This window comes from Dasypus novemcinctus, chromosome 1, assembly GCF_030445035.2.
Source record: "Dasypus novemcinctus isolate mDasNov1 chromosome 1, mDasNov1.1.hap2, whole genome shotgun sequence".
Taxonomy (NCBI): domain Eukaryota; kingdom Metazoa; phylum Chordata; class Mammalia; order Cingulata; family Dasypodidae; genus Dasypus; species Dasypus novemcinctus.
The window spans coordinates 32,787,118-32,807,090 of record NC_080673.1 but is presented as its reverse complement, the minus strand read 5'-3'; the positions used below and the strand labels follow the sequence as shown (position 1 = coordinate 32,807,090).

At 35.8% G+C, this 19,973-nt stretch overlaps 1 protein-coding gene across 18 annotated transcripts in view; it reads left to right on the top strand.

The window, feature by feature from the left end:
* The window catches only part of RAPGEF2 (Rap guanine nucleotide exchange factor 2), a 276,574-nt gene that overhangs the window by 208,908 nt on the left and 47,693 nt on the right, over positions 1-19,973 (top strand). For all 18 annotated transcript variants that reach the window (XM_058276560.2, XM_058276808.2, XM_058276656.2 and 15 more), the window contains one exon: positions 16,309-16,440. In XM_058276560.2, the coding sequence (XP_058132543.1) occupies positions 16,309-16,440 (132 nt within the window). The remainder of the gene's footprint in view (positions 1-16,308; positions 16,441-19,973) is intronic.

Genomic DNA, 19,973 nt, shown 5'->3' with positions numbered 1-19,973 from the left:
GGGAAGTCTCTCTGAATGCTGAAATCACTTCCCCTTTTAAGGCATTCAACTGATTGAATAAAGCATCCATCATCGTCATCTCTGATGGCAATCTCCCTGGTTGATTAGAGATGTTATCAGTCATCTATGTAGTAAACTCACTGATGACTGAAGCCAATAAATGTCCTTGTTTTACAATTAGCCCAGTGCTTGCTTGACCAAACAACTGGATACACTTACCTGGCCAAGTTGACACATTAGCCTAACCATCACATAAGTGTAATTCCTTAAACTTTAAATTAAATATGAACATAAATATTATTTACCCAAACAGCAAAAATTTTCTGATATAAGTCTCTTAGTAATTTAGGTGATATGAAGCTTTCGAAATGCGTACCTTCTGTTTGGTTCACATACCTGTTCATGGAAAAGCATGCCTGACGTGAATGTTCCTTTTTAAATGTGAATTTTTATTTGTTTTTAATTATTTAAAAATATTTAAACCTTTTTTTGATCTTAAGATCGTATAGGTTGGGGGTAGGGAGGGTTGAGGGGTGAGCAAGTTTAAGGATAATGTTTCAGTGACTGAAACATTTTCCAATCATCCTTTGATTTGAGCATTCTCTGTACTGTTAAAGATAGCCATCTTTTTCTTTTTAAAATCCCAGTCTTTCAATTGAAAGATTTTATTGTGTAAAAAGTTCCACAGGTCAGTAAATTCAGAGGAAAATGAGTATTTGGTTCACAAAAGGAAATATAATCAAGATTTTAGGGCTTTTATTTTTTCTTTTATAGTTGTATGAAAAATGGGAAACACATAAAAAGCAGGCTCTTTAAAGAGGTATTGTTAATTTAGCTATGTGCAGAATCCATTTCCCAAATCTTCCCCCAAGTATCTCTATTTTTATCATAAATTCCCTTTTAATCAACTGTAGGTTATTTAATAAATTCCTACAAGTTAATGGAAAAAAAGAAAATGCATATAGTCTATTTTGAAAGAATATTAATATGGGTTATATTGAGGATCAGACTATCTCTTAAGGCCTTTAATATAATCCAGTACCAAAACTAGATAAAGTTACTTGCTTGTTTACTTAAGTGACAAGCATATAGTATGGAAAATTATGTGCTTCTCTGAGAGCAATTATTATTTTAATGTGCATATATCATGGAATTGATGTTAAAATTTATATCAGTTTTTGTTTACACAACATAATAATCGTTTCAAGTCACTTTTCCCTTTGGAGATCCTTTAGATCTCTAAAATAAATGTTTATTTTACTTAAACTTAAAAATAAATAAGTTTATTTTACTTTCTAAAAATAAAAACTTAATGCTATACTTTACATTGCAGAAAATTTGCAAACTATTCAAATACTGTTTTTAAAAGAACTTGATAAATGTGTAGATGCGAAATTATAAATTGTTCAATGTTAAACGAAATTCTGAGAATGTAAAATTAGGAACAAATTTAGTACACCTGATTAAAATTATATTAGCTTCCAAGTTATATGTTATTAGGCAATACCATATTAAATTAACTTTTTTCTATTTCATAAAAGTAAGATCTGGATTCTAGTTTTAGCTGTGTCTTTAGTTCACCTATCTTAAGAGAGCAGTTCCCACTACTGTGAAATGAGATTTATGCTAAATGAATCTCTAAATCCTTTCAGGTCCATCATTGTACTTTTATACAAAAACTTACATTTGTATAATACTTTATATTACTAGAATTCTTTCACATTTAACCTCCATTTGCTCTCACAACTCTCTTGTGAGGTGAGCAGGGCAAGCCTTGTAATGTCAGTTCTATCCATGGGAGGAAATCGAGTAGCATGGAATGAAAAGGATTTTTTGGGTCACAGGGCCAGTGTGGAACTAGCCCCACAATCTTTCTACAATTTCATGTCATAACCTATGACTTTCTATTGCTAAGCCCTGGTGATGTTAGGTATGTGGTAAAAATAAGTATCCAGTTTGTTAGGATATTTAATAAATTGCCATTTTTACTAATTTGAATATTTTTATAATTTTACCCCTTGTTTCTTGGAAATTTGGTTAGGCACCCACATAACTTGTAGGAGGCCAGTACTAATTATTAAAATATTGAAGCAATCAGTGAGACATCCCTAATCACTTTTATGAGGCTTTAAGTTAATAGAATTTTTTTATCTTTTGTAAAAGTCAAACAGTTGAAGAGAGTCCCCACTAAGAGTTAGGTTTTGAAAGGCTATCTTGAATGTTGTCTGCTAAAGTCTAGATAGCACACATCACTCTACCCTATCTCTCTGTTTCCGTTCTTAGTTCCTTAAAATTCATTTTTCCCTTTCCTTAGCACATGCCAAATGATCTGATAACACATAATTGGATCTTGTTAATTGCCTGCTTAAAAAACCCAGTGACTTTCTAGTGCAATTGTGTTCCTGAGTGTGATGGAGTTGGACCCAGATGTGACCTTTCTACACATGCCTCTTCTGTCACTTTTACTAAACCTGTGGTGGTGCTGGGGTTGTTGTGTACTCGGGAGACCTGAATCTCTGGACTGTCCATGTGACAGCCAGACCCTGAGTCTCAGCAGACTTGCAACTCCTACCCTCTCGTTTATTGGACTTACCCCAGCCAGCTAATATGGAGGTGAAGAAGGTCAACCACCATACCAGGGAGCCAAGGGTGCCTACAGCTGCAAGCAGGAGAATTTCATCCATCATCCATGTAGAATCTAAGTCCCCTCTTGATGTAGAGGTGGAGTGGACATAAACATAACCAGGGTCCATAGGACGGAGGAATAGAGTATGGATTAGAGTGGACTTACTGATATTCTACTATGGAACTGTTGTGATTAGTAATGGAGGAAATTGTAGCATTGATGTGGAGAAAGTGGCCACGGTAGCTGCGGAGGGTAGGGAGAGGGAAGAAGAGACTTGGAATTGTCCTGGGTGGTACTGCAGGGACAGATGCTGGATGTTGTATGTCCTGCCATGGCTCACTGGGTGTACTGGGGGAGAGTGTAAACTACAATGTAAACCATTATCCATGTGGTGCAGCAGTGCTCCAAAATGTGTTCACCAAATGCAGTGAATGTGCCATGATGATGAAAGAGATTTTTGATGTGGGAGGAATGGGGTGAGGGGGTTGTTATATGGGACCTCTTATATTTTTTGAATGTAACATTTAAAAAAAAATAGAGAGGGGGGAAAAACCTATTGTGCTGACTCATTTATACCACTCCCCACTTAAACCATTCTCACTTTCCACCCTCTGGCCATATTCCTTCCATCTGTAACGCTCTTCCCAGGATCTTTGTGTGGCCAGCTACTTTGTATTTATTAATCTCAAATAGCATTTTCTCAGAGCACTCTTCCCTGACCACCCAATCTAAAATTAGCTTCCCACTGCTAACCATTGTTATCTATTATTTTACCCCTCCTTTATATTGCCTTCATAGTAGGTATTAATATTTTAAATTGTCTATTTGTTTATTGTGATTTTATCCTTCCTTCCCATTCTAGTCTCCATCTTGCCTTCGGGAGTATAAATTCCAAGGTGAAGGAACTTTGTCAACCTCAACCACTGCCATATTACTGGCTCCTGTAACAATGCCTGGCTCATTGCAGGAAGTTAGTAAATACTTGTTGAGTAATTAAGAAAATGAATGAATCTTAGGGTTCTGAGTAGAGTTCATGCACTCTTCATCTTCCCAGTTCCTCTTCTGGAATCTGTAAAGAAAGGAAGTGAAATATTTGAGAGTCCAGAAGTTTCGCCCTTAACTTTTTTATCCTGGCTTCCAGGAAATCTAAACTAAAACTTACTTCTCAACTTTAGTAATGGTTAGCCTACATTTAATATAATTTCATATCTCTTCTATTGTTTTTAAATTTTATTTTAGCAGTCTTATACATAAGTTCTAGTAGAGGGGGGATGAGTGTAGAATTGGAAAGGGAGATTGAGATAAGACAGTCCTTTTATGACTTCCTTTGGCCTCAGTATCTTTGACTCCTTCAATCATTTATTTATTAACTACTTACTATATTTTAGACACTGTGTTTGAAGCTAGGAAAACAGTGATGAGAAAGGCAGATGTGTTCCCTTCTAAACTCATCTAGAGGGGGCATCAGACTATTAAACAGCAATTACTGTAAAGTTTGTTAAGTTTTACGACAAGTGACATTCGGGGTGTCCTAGAACATCCTCCAAAGATGTCTCACCTTTAGGAGGAGGTTTCTGAAAATTAGCCAGCCCAGTGATGAGAGGGTTCCAGGAGGAGGGGACAGTGAGGACCCAGGGGAGCAAAACAGAGCAATACAGAGTGTAGACATTGGAGTAACCAGAAGTGATTTCCCACATCTAACACAGAGAATGAGGGGGACGATAAATGGGTGTGGAAAGAACAAAAAGAAGATGGTAGTTAGGAGTGCAAACTTATTCCTAAGCATTGAGAAACCACTAAAAGATGTTAGGCAAGGGAGTGTGGTGACTGGGTGTGTATACTCCCATGATTTTTTTTTTTTTAAGTTTACTCTAGCTGCAACATGGAGAAGAGTTTAATAGGGAAATGAGATATTGTTCAAAGAAGCAAGGTAGGAAATAATGCTGGACTGCATCAGTAAACACTAACAAAAAGTTCAGAAGGGAAACGGACTTTGGCCCAGTGGTTAGGGCGTCTGTCTACCATATGGGAGGTCTGTGGTTCAAACCCCGAGCCTCCTTGACCCGTGTGGAGCTGGCCATGCGCAGCGCTGATGCGCGCAAGAAGTGCCCTGCCACGCAGGGGTGTCCCCCGCGTGGGGGAGCCCCACGCGCAAGGAGTGCACCCGTGAGGAAAGCCGCCCAGCGTGAAAAGAAAGTGCAGCCTGCCCAGGAATGGCACCGCCCACACTTCCCGTGCTGCTGACGACAACAGAAGCGGACAAAGAAACAAGACGCAGCAAATAGACACCAAGAACAGACAACCAGGGGAGGGGGGGAAATTAAATAAATAAATAAATCTTTAAAAAAAAAAAGTTCAGAAAAATTAATAGAAGTTGGAGGGAAGTAAACCAAGCTTAACTGAAGGGTTTTAAAATATATGTTTGTTTTAATTTAGGAAGAATTTTCTTTCTAAGAGAGTTATTTATTTAAGTATGTAAATGAATCTATGCGAATGACTGAGAAAGTGATGAAAAATGCTGTAACATTGACAAATGTGAGGGTATTAGGAAGGAATCTGTTATGAGAAAAGGTTTACCAATCTTTAAAGAAAAAAAGGAAAGATGAAAAAGAAAAAATCTTCTAGACTGTTGCAATTTATGCTGCATATATTCCTGCTGACCCTGGGCAATGAGTAATGTATCACAAATATTGAGTCAGTTCTTTTATAAATGCTCTCCAGGCAGGACCAAAGCAATGAAATTAATTGGTGTGCCAAGGTTGACACATGAAACCCTTGAAGATAAATATTAAATTAAATGTCGTATCATTGATGTCCTTGGAAGAAGTGCTAAAATGAATATCTTTATCACTTAAGTAAAAGGAAAAACTGATAAAATTAATACCTACTATTTTTATTAGTGATTTAAAATGGGTAGCATGTAATTTTTTTTTTAATTTTAGGACTTATTGTCTGACTAAACTGTAATACTCATCACTGAGAAGTAGCACCTGTGGTAGTGTTTTAATGAAATCCAGAAATGAATCATTAGACAATAGAATCTGAGATGTCATTTAAAATCAAGGTAATTTAATGCAGGATGCGTGTATCTCAAATAAGAATGGTGTGATTTTTCAGTACCTACAGTTATATAGTCATTGTAGCCACAAATGATAATTTAGAATAGATCTAACTTCACAGTTTATCACTGTTCATAGAGTTCCCGTTAAGACAAGTCATGGTGCTGCTATTTGTTGGTGGCATCTTGTTTTAAGTTATAATAAACATCTTTTTCTATGGAATTACTCTTAAAATTTTCTTTTTCTAATTACAAAAGCAATAGATATTCACATTTAAAACTTTGGAAAAAAATATAAGTAAAAAACAGTTTTAATGTTCACAATCCCATCAATCCTTCTGTACCTATTGTTAACATTTTCTTTATATCCTTTTCTTTATCTTTTTTTTTTTTTTTTTTAAAGATTTATTTATTTAATTTTCCCCCCCTCCCCTGGTTGTCTGTTCTTGGTGTCTATTTGCTGCGTCTTGTTTCTTTGTCCGCTTCTGTTGTCGTCAGCGGCACAGGAAGTGTGGGCGGCGCCATTCCTGGGCAGGCTGCACTTTCTTTTCACGCTGGGCGGCTTTCCTCACGGGCGCACTCCTTGCGCGTGGGGCTCCCCCACGCGGGGGACACCCTTGCGTGGCACGGCACTCCTTGCGCGCATCAGCACTGCGCATGGCCAGCTCCACACGGGTCAAGGAGGCCCGGGGTTTGAACCGCGGACCTCCCATATGGTAGACGGACGCCCTAACCACTGGGCCAAAGTCCGTTTCCCCTTTTCTTTATCTTGTTTATTTATGTAGTTTATATGTATTGAATTGGTTCACTTTAAGATTGAGAAAAATATTTTGTGTGATATCTTTGCCTTTTTTGCTCTTTAAAAGTCTTTAAATTCTTGATGCGCACTTTGTGTCAAAACCCTCCAGTGGCTTTCTGTCTCAGAATAAAGTCCAAAATCATTACCACAGCTTCCTTAATGATTTCACCCTGGAGTATCTCTTGTCCTAATCCCTTCTGGTCTTCTCAGAGCTCAAATTGACCTTCCCATATTTCCAAATTGTGCCAGGGCCACCCTTGCCTTGGACTTTTGGTCTTGATGCCCTCGTGCCTGAAATACCTTTTCCCCCAGTGCATAGCTACAGTGTTGAGGTCTTCACTACCGTGTTATCTCATCGGCGAGACCTTCCATGCATCATTCCCCTTACCCGACTTTATTGGTTTTCAGATTACCTGCCACTGTGTTACCTAGTCTTATAATCATATTTGTTTGACAGTCTTCCCCCAGCTCCTTTTCCCTCATACTATAAACTCTACTCGATCAAGGATTTTGAGTATACCTAAACTTCCTAGTGAAAGAAACTTTCAGTATTCTTATTTTTAAGACTATAGCATAAATTTCAGTAGAGATGTTTATTCTTGAGCAGTCATCCTAGTCAGTGAATTTTATGAGCAATTAAAATCAATTGACCAAGTAGGTGGCTGGCTGGCTTCTGGTTATTAAATGGTACCTTTTGAGTGCAACAAATAATTACCGGGAAGCCTTATAATCTCATCATATAACATTTGGATCTTGAAATTAATATTGTCCAACTCATATAATGACTCTATATTTTATATTGTCTAGTTCATAAGGTACTTAGTTGGTTTTATTGTTTAAGTTGTATAAATGGCACACAAATATTTCATAAAATATTCAGCAATTATATTCCTTTGGCTGAGTGATGTGCTAAATTTAGCTATTACATAAAAATAAAGCATAAATCCATATGTAAATATATAATTTACATAGTATCCCATTAGTAAATATATAATATACATGTATATTATATATATATAGGGAGAGGAGAGAGAGAGAGAGGGCGTGTGTGTGTATTTCACTAAGATGGTAGGCTTTAGGACTGTCCCTTTAGGAAATAAATGATAATATTAAAAGAACAAAAACAATTTTCTCGTATCAGTATTACATCTTAGTGATAGACCTTCCATGTCCATTCAATTATTCTTTATTGCATTACTCTCTTAATATTTGCTGCATGTGGTACTTATCACTATTTGACAATTTTTGGATTATTCTTTTATTATTCTCCCTACCCACTAGGGAGAAGATCCATGAGAGCATAGACTTTATCTCACTTACTGCTATAATTAATTAGAAAACTAGGAATAGTGCCTGGCATACTGGCATAAAATGGATTTTCAATAAATGTTGTTTGAGTGGATAATTGAATAAGTAAATGAACTCTAGTGTTTATTTTATCCAAACTGCACACATTGCTATGAAATGATACATGAGGATATTATCAGAGCCCTTCCTACTTCTCCTCAGGGAATTTAGCACTTCATAGTGGAATATATTCCACAAATCGGTTACAATAATGACCATAGTATTTATAACAGTTAAGATAATGCCAGCTGTTAAAATTCACAAATAAAATAGTTCAAACACAATAGAATTTTCTCTTTTGCATAAAATCTGAAGCAGGAGTTCTTTTTTTTTTTTTAATTTTTTTATTTTTTAATTTTTTTTATTTTTTATTGACTTTGTAATAATATTACATTAAAAATATATATGTGAGGTCCCATTCAACCCCATCCCCCCACTCCCCCTCTCCCCCCCCCCAACAACACTCGTTCCCATCATCATGACACATCCATTGGATTTGGTAAGTACATCTTTGGGCACCTCTGCACCTCATATACATTGGTTCACATCATAGCCCATACTCTCCTCCATTCCATCCAGTGGGCCCTGTGAGGATTTACAATGTCCGGTGATTGCCTCTGAAGCACCATCCAGGGCAGCTCCATGTCCCAAAGACGCCTCCACCTCTCATCTCTTCCTGCCTTTCCCCATACCCTTCGTCCACTATGTCCACTTTTCCCATTCCAATGCCACCTCTTCTATGTGGACATTGGATTGGTTGTGTCCATTGCACCTCTATGTCAAGAGGAGGGTCAGATTCCACATGGATGTTGGATGCAATCCTCCCATTTTCAGTTGTAATCACTGTAGGCTCCATGGTGTGGTGGTTGTCCTTCTTCAACTCCATCTTAGCTGAGTGTGGTAAGTCCAATAAATCAGATTGTAGGTGCTGGAGTCTGTTGAGGCTCAGGACCTGGCTATCACATTGTCAGTCCAGAGATTCAAATCCCCTAAATATATCTTAAACCCCAACATTAACTGCACCTCCAGCACATTGGCATGAAAGTCTTATGAAGGGAGATCCCATCTGAGTCCAGATTCATCACACATAAACACCATTTCCAAAGAGGGGCCATCTGCCCTGGTAGTTAACCCCATCGGCCATGACCATAACTCCCGATGGTCTCTTTAGCCCTCAAAGGAACCAATATCTGGGGGTTGTATCTGCTTTATCTGTCTCTCTGACTCTGCTCAGTTGTGCATGAGGGCAAACCTTCTGCCAGCCTCCAGACTCTTTTTTAGAAACTCGTAGCCATATAAACTCATTTCTCCTTTCCATTTCCCCTTACTTTAGGTGAGGAGTTCTTGATCATAGACCGTTCCCCTGTACACAGTGATTCAGAGACCCAGGCCCTTTCCATTCAGGAGCTCTGTTGTCTCCCATCTTCAATGCCATTGTTTTCCAAGTGAGGTTGTCTTGATGGAAGGAGAAAGAGCATGAAAGTCTATTTGGAAGACTTTCGTAGGCAGGGTTTGGAAGTGGCACACATCTCTTCTGTTTGTTCATACTCCAAAGGTTAGATCTCAGTTACATTAGCACATGCTTAATGTAACTGCACAGGACTAGGAAACGTAGACTAGCTGTGTGCCCAGCAAGATGACATTGGTTTGCTGACAACTAGCCAGTGTCTGCCATTCTGTTGTATGCAGATCCAAGTATGTTTGCATTTGGGTATAAGGTAGTTCTTAATAATCTTTAAATACTTAAAAGTGGTTTGTGGCTCTATCTTTTTAATTCTGAGTGAGGCTTTCTTCACAAATCAATTGTTTATTTTTGTTCAAAAAGAAGGCAGCTGAGAATCTCCAAAGGATCCCATAGGAATCTTTTCTCCTTGACCTTAAATACACATCTCCCTAACTCCATACTCCATCGAGCATTTTTGTAGTTGGGATAACTAAGCACAGTCCCTTTGGAGCTCATCAAAGTTGTTGTCTAATTGGCCATACGAACTGTCTTCTGGTGTTACCAGCAACTCCTCTCCCTCTCCGGGGATTGCTGCTTCCATAGCACAGATCGCACTTGGGCCTGGAAAACAAGAGTCTGAGAACACAAGTGTAATTAACTGTTGAATATATCAGTATCCTATATGGATAAACAGTTTTTACCAAAAAAATGTATTTATTGTTTTTTTGTGTGTGTTAGAAAATGAAGCTATGGTTGTATTAGTGTCTTTTTTTAAGGTGTTCACGGTTTAAATAAGGGAGAAGACAGGTGCACAGACTGGGTTAGAATATGGCACCAAGTAATAGATATTTAGAGTTAAGATACAGAGTCGAATGGGCTTGATTTTGGAGCCCCTTAACCGGGGACTTTGGACAAGCCACTTACTTAAGCTGTTTGAACTTCCAGAGCTACTGTATCTCCAGAAATAAAATGCAATGCCCGGAGTCTTTACAAGTATTAGAACAATCAGATGTAAACTTGTCAGCGCATTGTCCATGCTACAGTGCATTTTCCACCCCTTCCCCCCCACCCCCTGCAAATAGTGGTAGCAGTTATTTCTAACATTAAGAGAAAATATACAAAGGAATTTAAATATTAAAACAGGTCAAGTGCTACCCAGAAAATGAATCATGTGACTCTTGCCAATAGTTGCCATATATTTCATTGAAAGTTTATTGGACCAGTGACCTAGAGATATTTTTTGAAATCTCTCAGAGGAAGGTGAACTTTTTGAATGAGGAGTTGGTGATAGTTGAAAATCACAAATTGAAAAGGAGAAGGGATTATATGCTGTGTGTGTACGTGCATGTTTGGAATGGGGGACGGCTGTCACTGGAAGACCATCGTAGAACCATGTTTGTTATCAGGCAACAGGACAGTTTCATTTGGGCATGTACATATGACAGTCAGCTTACTCAGTATTTCTATGGAAGACTGTAAACAGGTTGGATTATTTTGTTTTAGGTCTCAGATAAACATCTTGATTTTGAAAAAGTACATCTATCTTTCAGATGACAAACTTCAATAGTTCTGTTAGCAAGCATAGAACTGCTATCACTATTGTGATGAAATTAGTCGGTTACTTTAAATTATAGTTAACTATATAAGTAGATACAAAACACACCCAAGCTCATTTGATTAGGAGGTAGTTGAACTGAAGATTAACCCATATATGTGAAAATGGAGCTCATGTCTTATGAACCTGGGCTAGAAGCTGGGAGAATGTTAAATTCTTACATATTGTTTACTTTTTGGCAAGTTTCCTCAGTAAATATAAAGCAGATAAAATTTTTTAGAACTCTTTCTCTAAAGCATAATCATACAAACATAAAAATATCTACATATTAATATAATAAGAAAAATATTATTAGATTATCAGTTTCTTGTTAAGTTATTATCTCATTACACATTTGGAAAACTTTCATTTCCTGCCTTTTTATATATTTATGTACAAAAAAATTTGTATGCCGTAAAGAAAAATCTTCTCTTCCCTTTGAAGAATACTAGAAGATTGAGGTAGTCAAGGACAGATATTTAAAAGGGGATATGAGGAAAGTAAAATATACTCCTGATGTACAATATTCAGGAAGCCGAATGTTTACTTTTTAAAAGATCTTTAAAAAAAATAGTATGATTTCGAAAAATAAAAAGTTGACCATATTATAAAGTTCACTTGTAAATGAGCTGCAAAATTATATACCTGCCTATTTAAGCTCTGTGTGAAAACAGGTTGGAGACTGTCAGAACTAGTAGTGTTTCAAAAAACAGGGATGGTAGGGAAAAAAAGAAAAACAAAACAAAACGGGCATGCATGCTGCCTTGCAAGAGAGGGAAAGAGAAGGGGAGAGAAAGAGAAAGAATTGCTTTTAAAAACAATGTATGGAACCAACTTGAATTCCAGAGTGAGTGAAGGTTAGTAGCTGTAGCTGGATGACTCCAGCCATAAAACCCCATCTGGGAATAGCTTAATAACCCGGTGGTATCTTAGTCTTAGATTCCAGCTGCAGAAATTTGAGAGTTGGAAAGGACCTGTACCTCCCATAGTTGTTTATAGCCAGCACACTTCTGAAGTGATTTCTCTGTGCCAGGCACTGCTCTAAGTGCTTTATCCGTACTAATTCATTTAATCCTCATACACAGAGTTTCAGTACAATTTGAATGAATGACCTGAAACAATATATTCAGTAATACTTCAGAAAAAAAATTGGAAATGTGTTCCATAATGTTCACAGGCCTTCTGGAACTCCAGTAATGAAAAAACAATATTCCTTTGAGTAAATTTTTAGTGACTCATCTTAATACAAAGTTAGTGATTAGTCACTAAGTGTGAAATTTAAATGCCTTAGGTAGTGTTACTCAAGATAAGCTGCCTGGGTGGGTTGGATAGATTCCAGTAGTCGTACTAAACCTTGTCTGTTCTGTTTTAACTACAACTTGAAATAAAGGGATTCCGAGATCAGGTTAGCCTGGAAAATTATCATTTAAATAAATTCTACCTGATGGTGGTAGTTTTTGTTTTGTTTTGTTTTTTTAAATACTGGGTATCTCAGAGATCTAAGCTGATACTGTATATGTTAAACATTGTGAAACTCTTTTTCATAAAGCACCTGTTATGAGTAAAATTCCCATAAAATCCCTCCCCTCAACTTCTTAGTTGGATTGGGAGTCTTATTCCACAGATACTGGATTTGGTCAGTAATTCATTGCTTCCTGGGGTAAAGGAAGAAGTGGGAATGAAGGAGCCCCTCTAGTTTCTAGTATACAATCACCAATTTGAGTTTTACCAATTCAAGGAAATATTTACTTAGTGGTGTGAGAGATCCATACTTATTACACTTATGTTAAAAATAGAGTTCATTTATTAACTTGTATTTTCATAAATGCCACCATTGAGTTAATTAATCGGTAACTGTCAAATGCCTATTCATATATGAGACTTAGGTCTTGATTGTACCTCTTCCTTGTTTAAAACTATTATAATTACATTTTGTCCCGAAGAATAAAACAAGCTGTTATACAAATGAAACTATGATCAATTTTAGGTTTGTACTTATTTTATGTAAGGTTTGTGCTTTACTTTAAATACTGATTTAAGTATTACCTTTGCTGTTTTTTTGTGCATTTAGCAGTACATGTGGTTTAACTGTGATTTAATTTGCCTCACATCAGTTTATTACAATTGTGGCTCACAAGTATTATCTTTTTGGAATTGTGGGTTGCTTGTACCAGGAAAAATTTTAGAAGCAATAGAGTCATATAATCAAATACTAAAATACAAATTTCTAAATGATAAAAATGAAAAACATAAGAGATTCCTTCAAGTTGTATTATTACTAAATTGCTGGGAAACAGATGGGTGTTAAGATCAAAATGTATATGATCTCTTAATATCCTTTTAACTTATTTATTTGATTACATTTGATAATTACAGTATATAATCCCAACTTCACTAAATTCTCTTATTTTTTGAATAGCAGTTGTGTTATAAATGGCTGTTAGAGTCAAAAGATAATTCACAATCTTATATTAATCGATAACATCATTAGAGAGTATACTGATTTAATTTAAATAGGTACTGGATCAAGCCTAGAAAAATCTGAAATGAGTTTTTCATATTGTGCCTTTAGAATATTTTAGAGCATGAATTCCTCACACGAGACATGTTATCATAGTGCCCTAGGTTTCAACGTGTGGCTTGAACCTGTGTCTGCTTCTGACTTCCAGTCCCATAAGTTTCATTTCCTGGTGCTATTCTATTAGAGTGTTGTAGCTGGACCAAATCTCTGCATTGCAGCTCTGTTCTCATAAGCTCCTTGCTTTTCCACAACTTGTCATATCTCACAACCTTGACTGATATGCACTGTCGATAAAATGAATAGTGATGTTATCACAATTTATGGAAAAAGGATAGTCTTATCACTTTTTCTCTAATGGATTTAAGTTTTTGTAAACTCAGCATCTGTTTTTACATTTCTAATATAAAAGAGGGATTTGAGTAATACAAAATACATATAATCTAAGTTTAATATGTTATCACTTCATGTTATTCTGCAAAGAACACAAGAGGTGATGTGACAAAAACTAAGTTTAATTTATTTTTCTACTGTTCATAACACCTATTACAATGACTTTTAGGGTAGTAGAAGTTACATATGAAATTGAAAATGTCTTATTCACCTTGATATTCTCAGTCTCTGAAAGAGTGTCTGGCATAATAGATGTTTAATAAATGTTATTAAATAGACTTAAATTCTAAAAAACAAAAACATTTCTTCTTTCTCTTTAGATAACTTTATCGTTCTAAACCCAACAAAGACATGTAATTCTGATATTTGTGGCTGTAAGTAGGTACAGACGAATAGATTGTGGTCTGTAAAGTGTGGGTCCCTGTCTCTCCTATTATGTTTAGAACTCTTACAGATCCTAATGCTGTCCACATAGTGAATTCTTAGGAAAAATAACCAGTTAATGGAGCTGAAGAGAAGAGAGTCCTATGAGACTTGAATAAATAATAGCCTAGTCATTAGATGGTTGTATCTTCACTTGGCATATTGTTTGTTAATTTTTAAAAAAAGATCACACTGTATGGCACATGTCAACCTAAGTCATGTCTATAAAAGATAGTCAATAGAAATCAGCTTATTATTCTATAATTACCTATATCAATTGATGCCTTTTGAAATCACTGAACCATAGAGGAGTATTTCCCCAGTTGCCATCTGTGTTTAGTGACTACATTAAATTGATATATAGCTGGGATGATGAAGCCTGGTTATGAGCACATTATTTATTTTAGTATCTTATATCCATCACTTAGGTGCATGTAAAATCATAGTCATTGATATATTTTTGCAAACTTCTATTTTCATATTGTCTCTAAAGAAATCCTGCAAAATATTTCACTCTTCTATATTGTGAATAAAACATAAAAATTCTGAATTGAGTAGTTACTTGCCCATTATCTTTTACTGACAGGGGAATTATCTCCTAAGTTTTATATAATATTTCACATCATTTTTGGTTATTAGTAAAAAAACAAAAACACTCTTCATGGGATAGGTCATGTTTGCAGTGATTTCACACATTTGGGTAAACATTACACCTCTCTGAGTTATACCATCATTTGTGTTTTTCTCCATTTATTTGACATCTAATCATATACCACCAAATAAGTTCATTTTTAAACCTTTCCTTTGTTTATCTTGTCTCCCTTCAAGTTAAATATTATTTCTAAACAGATTGTATCTAAATATTACTAAATCCATGTACTTAAGGTGGAGAAAGGGCATCATCTACTCATACAGTCAGTCAGATCTGAATGATTATGGGATGTAAACACTTTTTGCCTATTTGTTTGGAACTCCAAAACCTGTTGTCTGATCATTGACATAAACCATACCACTTCCCTTATGACGCTTATTCTAAGCTGTGAATGACAATATATGTTTTCGTGAGGGGAGAAGGGGATATTTAACAAATATATCATTATATGTATTATTCACCAGCTAAAGAGGATCAAAATGCAGGCAGGAAAGAGAATATCTGTGTTGCATGATGCCAGTTAGTATATTTTTTGAGACATGATGTGTATTATTAGTCAATAGTATAAAAAGTATGATGTTATGGTCGTTTAGAGTATCTTTTTTCATTCAAAATGAGTGGTAATAACTTGTAAGAGGATAAGATTCTTAAGGGTACTGTTTCCTTAGAGCCTCACACACTTACTAGCACATAGTAAGGGAAAAACACCTCCTTAAATATTTGTTGAATTAGCAGTTGTATGAATGTTTCATTTTTAATGCATTTTCTCTGATATATGATATGAGGAGAGTAAAAGCACTTAAGGGATACTTAGTGTATCAGTATATTTTAATAGAGACTATTTTTATTCAGACCTTAAACAAGGAGAAAATTGATATCTGTGTGTGTGTGTACGGATGGGTAAATGTTGTCCATAACTTTCTTTGAGGGCATTCTTTTCTCCATTTTATACATAACACCTAGTTTAGTTACTTGGCTAACACAGCATTACATCAATTCTAAGATTCTCAAGTTTTTCACCATTAAACACGTTTGGGCATATAAGAACTGCATATCTGTTTTCTTGTTTAAACTGTATCCTGCCACAAAGTTACATTTGTGATTGCTAACAAATAGTAGTAGACTAATTTGCTCATTAATGCATGATTTGAAAGTTATAGCTTGTTAAATTAAATGCTCACCCAAGTTAACTTTAATCAGTAAACCCCCTATTTAATCTTTGAATTATTATTATTTAAGATTCAGTGTAAGCCTATAAATTTTAAAAGTTTACTTTGTGATTCTAGGTGAGTAAGACAGTGTTCAGTAATTTGTGAATTTGAAATATGAGGCATCTTTCCTAATAACATTTTTGGATGAATGACATGGAATAGAGTGTAAAATTACACTTTTAAACTTCTTTTTGAAGCACTTGATTCAAATTGTAATCCTAGTTTTTCCTGCTCCTTCCATAGCTTCCTGCAGATTTCACAAAACTACACCTTACTGACAGTCTGCACCCACAGGTGACGCACGTTTCTTCTAGCCATTCAGGATGTAGTATCACTAGTGATTCTGGAAGCAGCAGTCTTTCTGATATCTACCAGGTAAGAGGGTATTTTTTGTCATTTACTTCATTTTCATTTATTCCAAGGAGTTTTATTATTCTATATTGGTGGTATATATATTAATGTGCAAACAGACATACAAAACATTAATATTTATGCTGTACACAGATATAGCATGCTCTATTAATGTTTTTTATTTTACTTTATTTTTTAGGAGGTACCAGGGATTGAACCCAGGACCTCATACATGGGAAGCAGGTGCTCAACTACCTGAGATAGATCTGCTCCTCTCTATATTTGTTTAAGGAAGTAGAACTACTATTTAATTGTACTTACCTCTGCTGTTACAGTTATCAGAATTTTAAGTAGAGTGACTGTAATGGAATTGTTTCACTTGACTCCAAATATTTGATTAATTTGTTGACATATTAGCTATACGACTATTTTTTTTTTCTTTTTCTTCATTACACTGCATTTATTATCAGAACCAGCAGTCAGCGTTGAATGATTGACTAACTGTGCTCTCTAGTTCATGGTGAACATTAAAGACTGGAATGGGAAGACTATTTCTTGATTAAAAGCTATAAGGCAACACTACATGTATGCTTTTATTAAATCTTGACTATGGCAAAAGTAGGGACTATTAAGGTTAGATCATTGAATTATTTTTCTTGTGTATTTTTAAGTAGATTTGGTTATGTGTTTAAACTTATGATGCCTTTATGGACAAAAAAGAACCTAGAATTTAGGGATTCTAAAAAATGTTTTTAAAACAAAATAATTTTAATTTTTAAGGAAAACTTATTGGCTTAGAAAAAATGCAAATTCAGGAAAAGTGGCCTTTGGGGGACCTTCAGATATATATCAGATTTTAGATAGTTTCAAACAAAATGATTGTACTCACTTTGTAAATTTCTATTTTGATTGATTAAGTATTTTCAGACATTAGAGGAGGAAAAGGCGATGGACTAGAATAAGTACACCTAATTGGTAACCACCACATACTGCTTACTTCTAGAGGTTGGTTTTTAAAACGTTTACTTCAGGAGTATGCCTTATATATGAAACAATGAACAGTATAAGTCAAAGCTGTGCTTTAGCTTACATAAATTGAAACATCATGGCAGAGCCCTTGTTTTCTAAACCTTGAGATGACTATACATACCTCTTTAGTGGGAAAACAACTTGAGATTGTAGCAGTTATCACTGCTCCCTTCAAATATATACAAATCTGAAAGGAGCTCCTAGAAGGTAAATCTAAAATGAGAACAAAGGGTGTTGGTTATAATAACTTACGGAGGCATATATTCCAAGGGGAAGGCTCACCTTGAGTAGGCTGGATTAAGTCCATGAGGAAATTCTCGATGGTCTTCTGCTGTATCCAGAATGTCTGAGTGTGGCTGAGAGTTCCTAATTACAGTGACATGGTTGGAGTTTGTAGCCTTCAGTCTGACTTTACCTCAAGGTACTGGATGATGAGGAGGATCCCTGAGTATCATTTTTATTTTTAATTTTATTATTTTTTTAAAAAGATACATATATCACACAAAATATTACATTAAAAAATATAAGAGGTTCCCATATACCCCACTCCCCACTCCTCCCACATCGACAGCTTCTTTCATTAAAGTGGTACATTCATTGCATTTGGTGAGTACATTTTGGAGCATTGCTCCATAGCATGGGTTATAGTTTTTGTTGTAGTTTACACTCTCTCCCAGTTAATTCAGTGGGTTATGGCAGGATATATAGTGTCCTACATCTGTCCCTGCAGTATCATTGAGGACAAATCCAAGTCCCCAAAATACCCCAATATCACACCTCTTTTTCCCCTCTCCCTGTCCTCAGCAACTCCCATGGCCACTGTCTCCAAATCAAAGATATAATTTCTTCCATTACTAGTCATAATATTTCTATAGTAGAATACCAGTAAGTCCACCCTACTGAGTATCATTTTGATGCATTTAGTAAGTTTCAAGGCTCATTTCAAACATGATGATAAGTTTGTGCCTCTATATTTACATCCTTCATAAGGAAAAATCCCCTGAATGTATCTAAGGTTTTAGTTATTAGCTGTGCAAAACTTAACATTTTTATAGAGATTCTCCATAAACCACTTCTGTTATCTTTGAATCGTAACTGCTTTCTTAGCAATCAGACATCCAATTTATTCTTGAACAATTCCAGGATGGGCAACTATCATCTCCCATGGCAGCCCTTAAATTTAAACTTTGTACAGTTCTGATTTAGGACGTCTTTGCTTACTTGGTTGAAAACCGTCATAATGATATTAGTGTAACTGCTCACAGGAGAGACTGAAGTTGTGTGCTGTGTACAAGAAAGAAAGGATAGAGTAATATTGCTCAGAGGTGGTAGAAGAGGAATTTGAGAGCAAAGTGGAATGACTAGACTTAGGATAAGTAACACCTCCCTTGTTATAAAAGTGACCGATCCTGTTGTTAGGAGCTCATTTGGGAGTTGAGGGAATTCCTGTCTGATGGGTTCCATTTTCTCTCTAAAGAATTTAGTTCATTTGTTAAGATTGAGAGGGTTGGAGGGTAGACCATTTTATGAAGAGGGAAGTTTTAAAATAGTAGTTTTGGAGAGTAGAAGTAAATTGACCGGAGAAATGGAGGCTCATTTTGAGTTTGGTACTCAAATACAGATTGATTTCCCTCTTGCCTGTTAAGTAATTTTCTCCATAGTAAGTGCAAAGAAAGAAAACATTTGGCTTCACCTGGGACTGAAGTTTCGCTAAATGCATATAATTACAAAGACAAATGGAGCAAAATACCGCATTCTTTCTAGCTATAGAGCTTTGTTTTTACATTCTTGTGTTTGGAATGTTTTTTCCTATCTTTACACTTTTTATTTTCAATTATCACCTGAGAGAGTGTTTCCTTTATTATTATCTGTAATGTAAGTCCTATGTTTTGGTTTATATCCTGGTCAGTACTTGATTTCCTTCCTAAGCTGTAGTTGAAATGGTTGTTACTATGTTGTTCTGGCTGTCTTCTGGAAAGACAGCTAAAGAAGGTCAGGGAATTTGTCTTTCTTGTTTTTATTTTCTTTTCAAAGCCTGCAAATAGTAGGCATGCAGTAAAGCAGTGTTGAAGAAATGTCATTGAAAAAATAGACTACGGAGTATAAGCTGGCTATGAAAGGAAGTGAGAATGGGGGTTGGTTAGACATAGAAGGTAGAAGACTGGAGGTACTGGTTGAGTTGGGGGCGGGGGAAAGTTACCATGAGAAAAAGTTGAAGAAACAAACTGAAGAACAGGGAATTGTTGATAACAGAAAGCAGAAGGCTTAAATTAGTGATATGAGACAGTGCCATTTCCAGCCGTGATAAAGTCCAAGATAAGTTATCTATCCGAGTGAGTAAGTGACTTAGGTAAACTGGAAATAGTTGTACAAAAATAGAGACGGATCAATAGAACAGAGTTCAAACTGCAAGGATGTAATATGTAATAGAGGAAACCTCACAGATAACTAAAGAAAGTAATGGATTATTCAATAAATGGTCTTGGGGTGGAGTGGGGGAAGCATTTTATAGTCTCATTTTATATCAT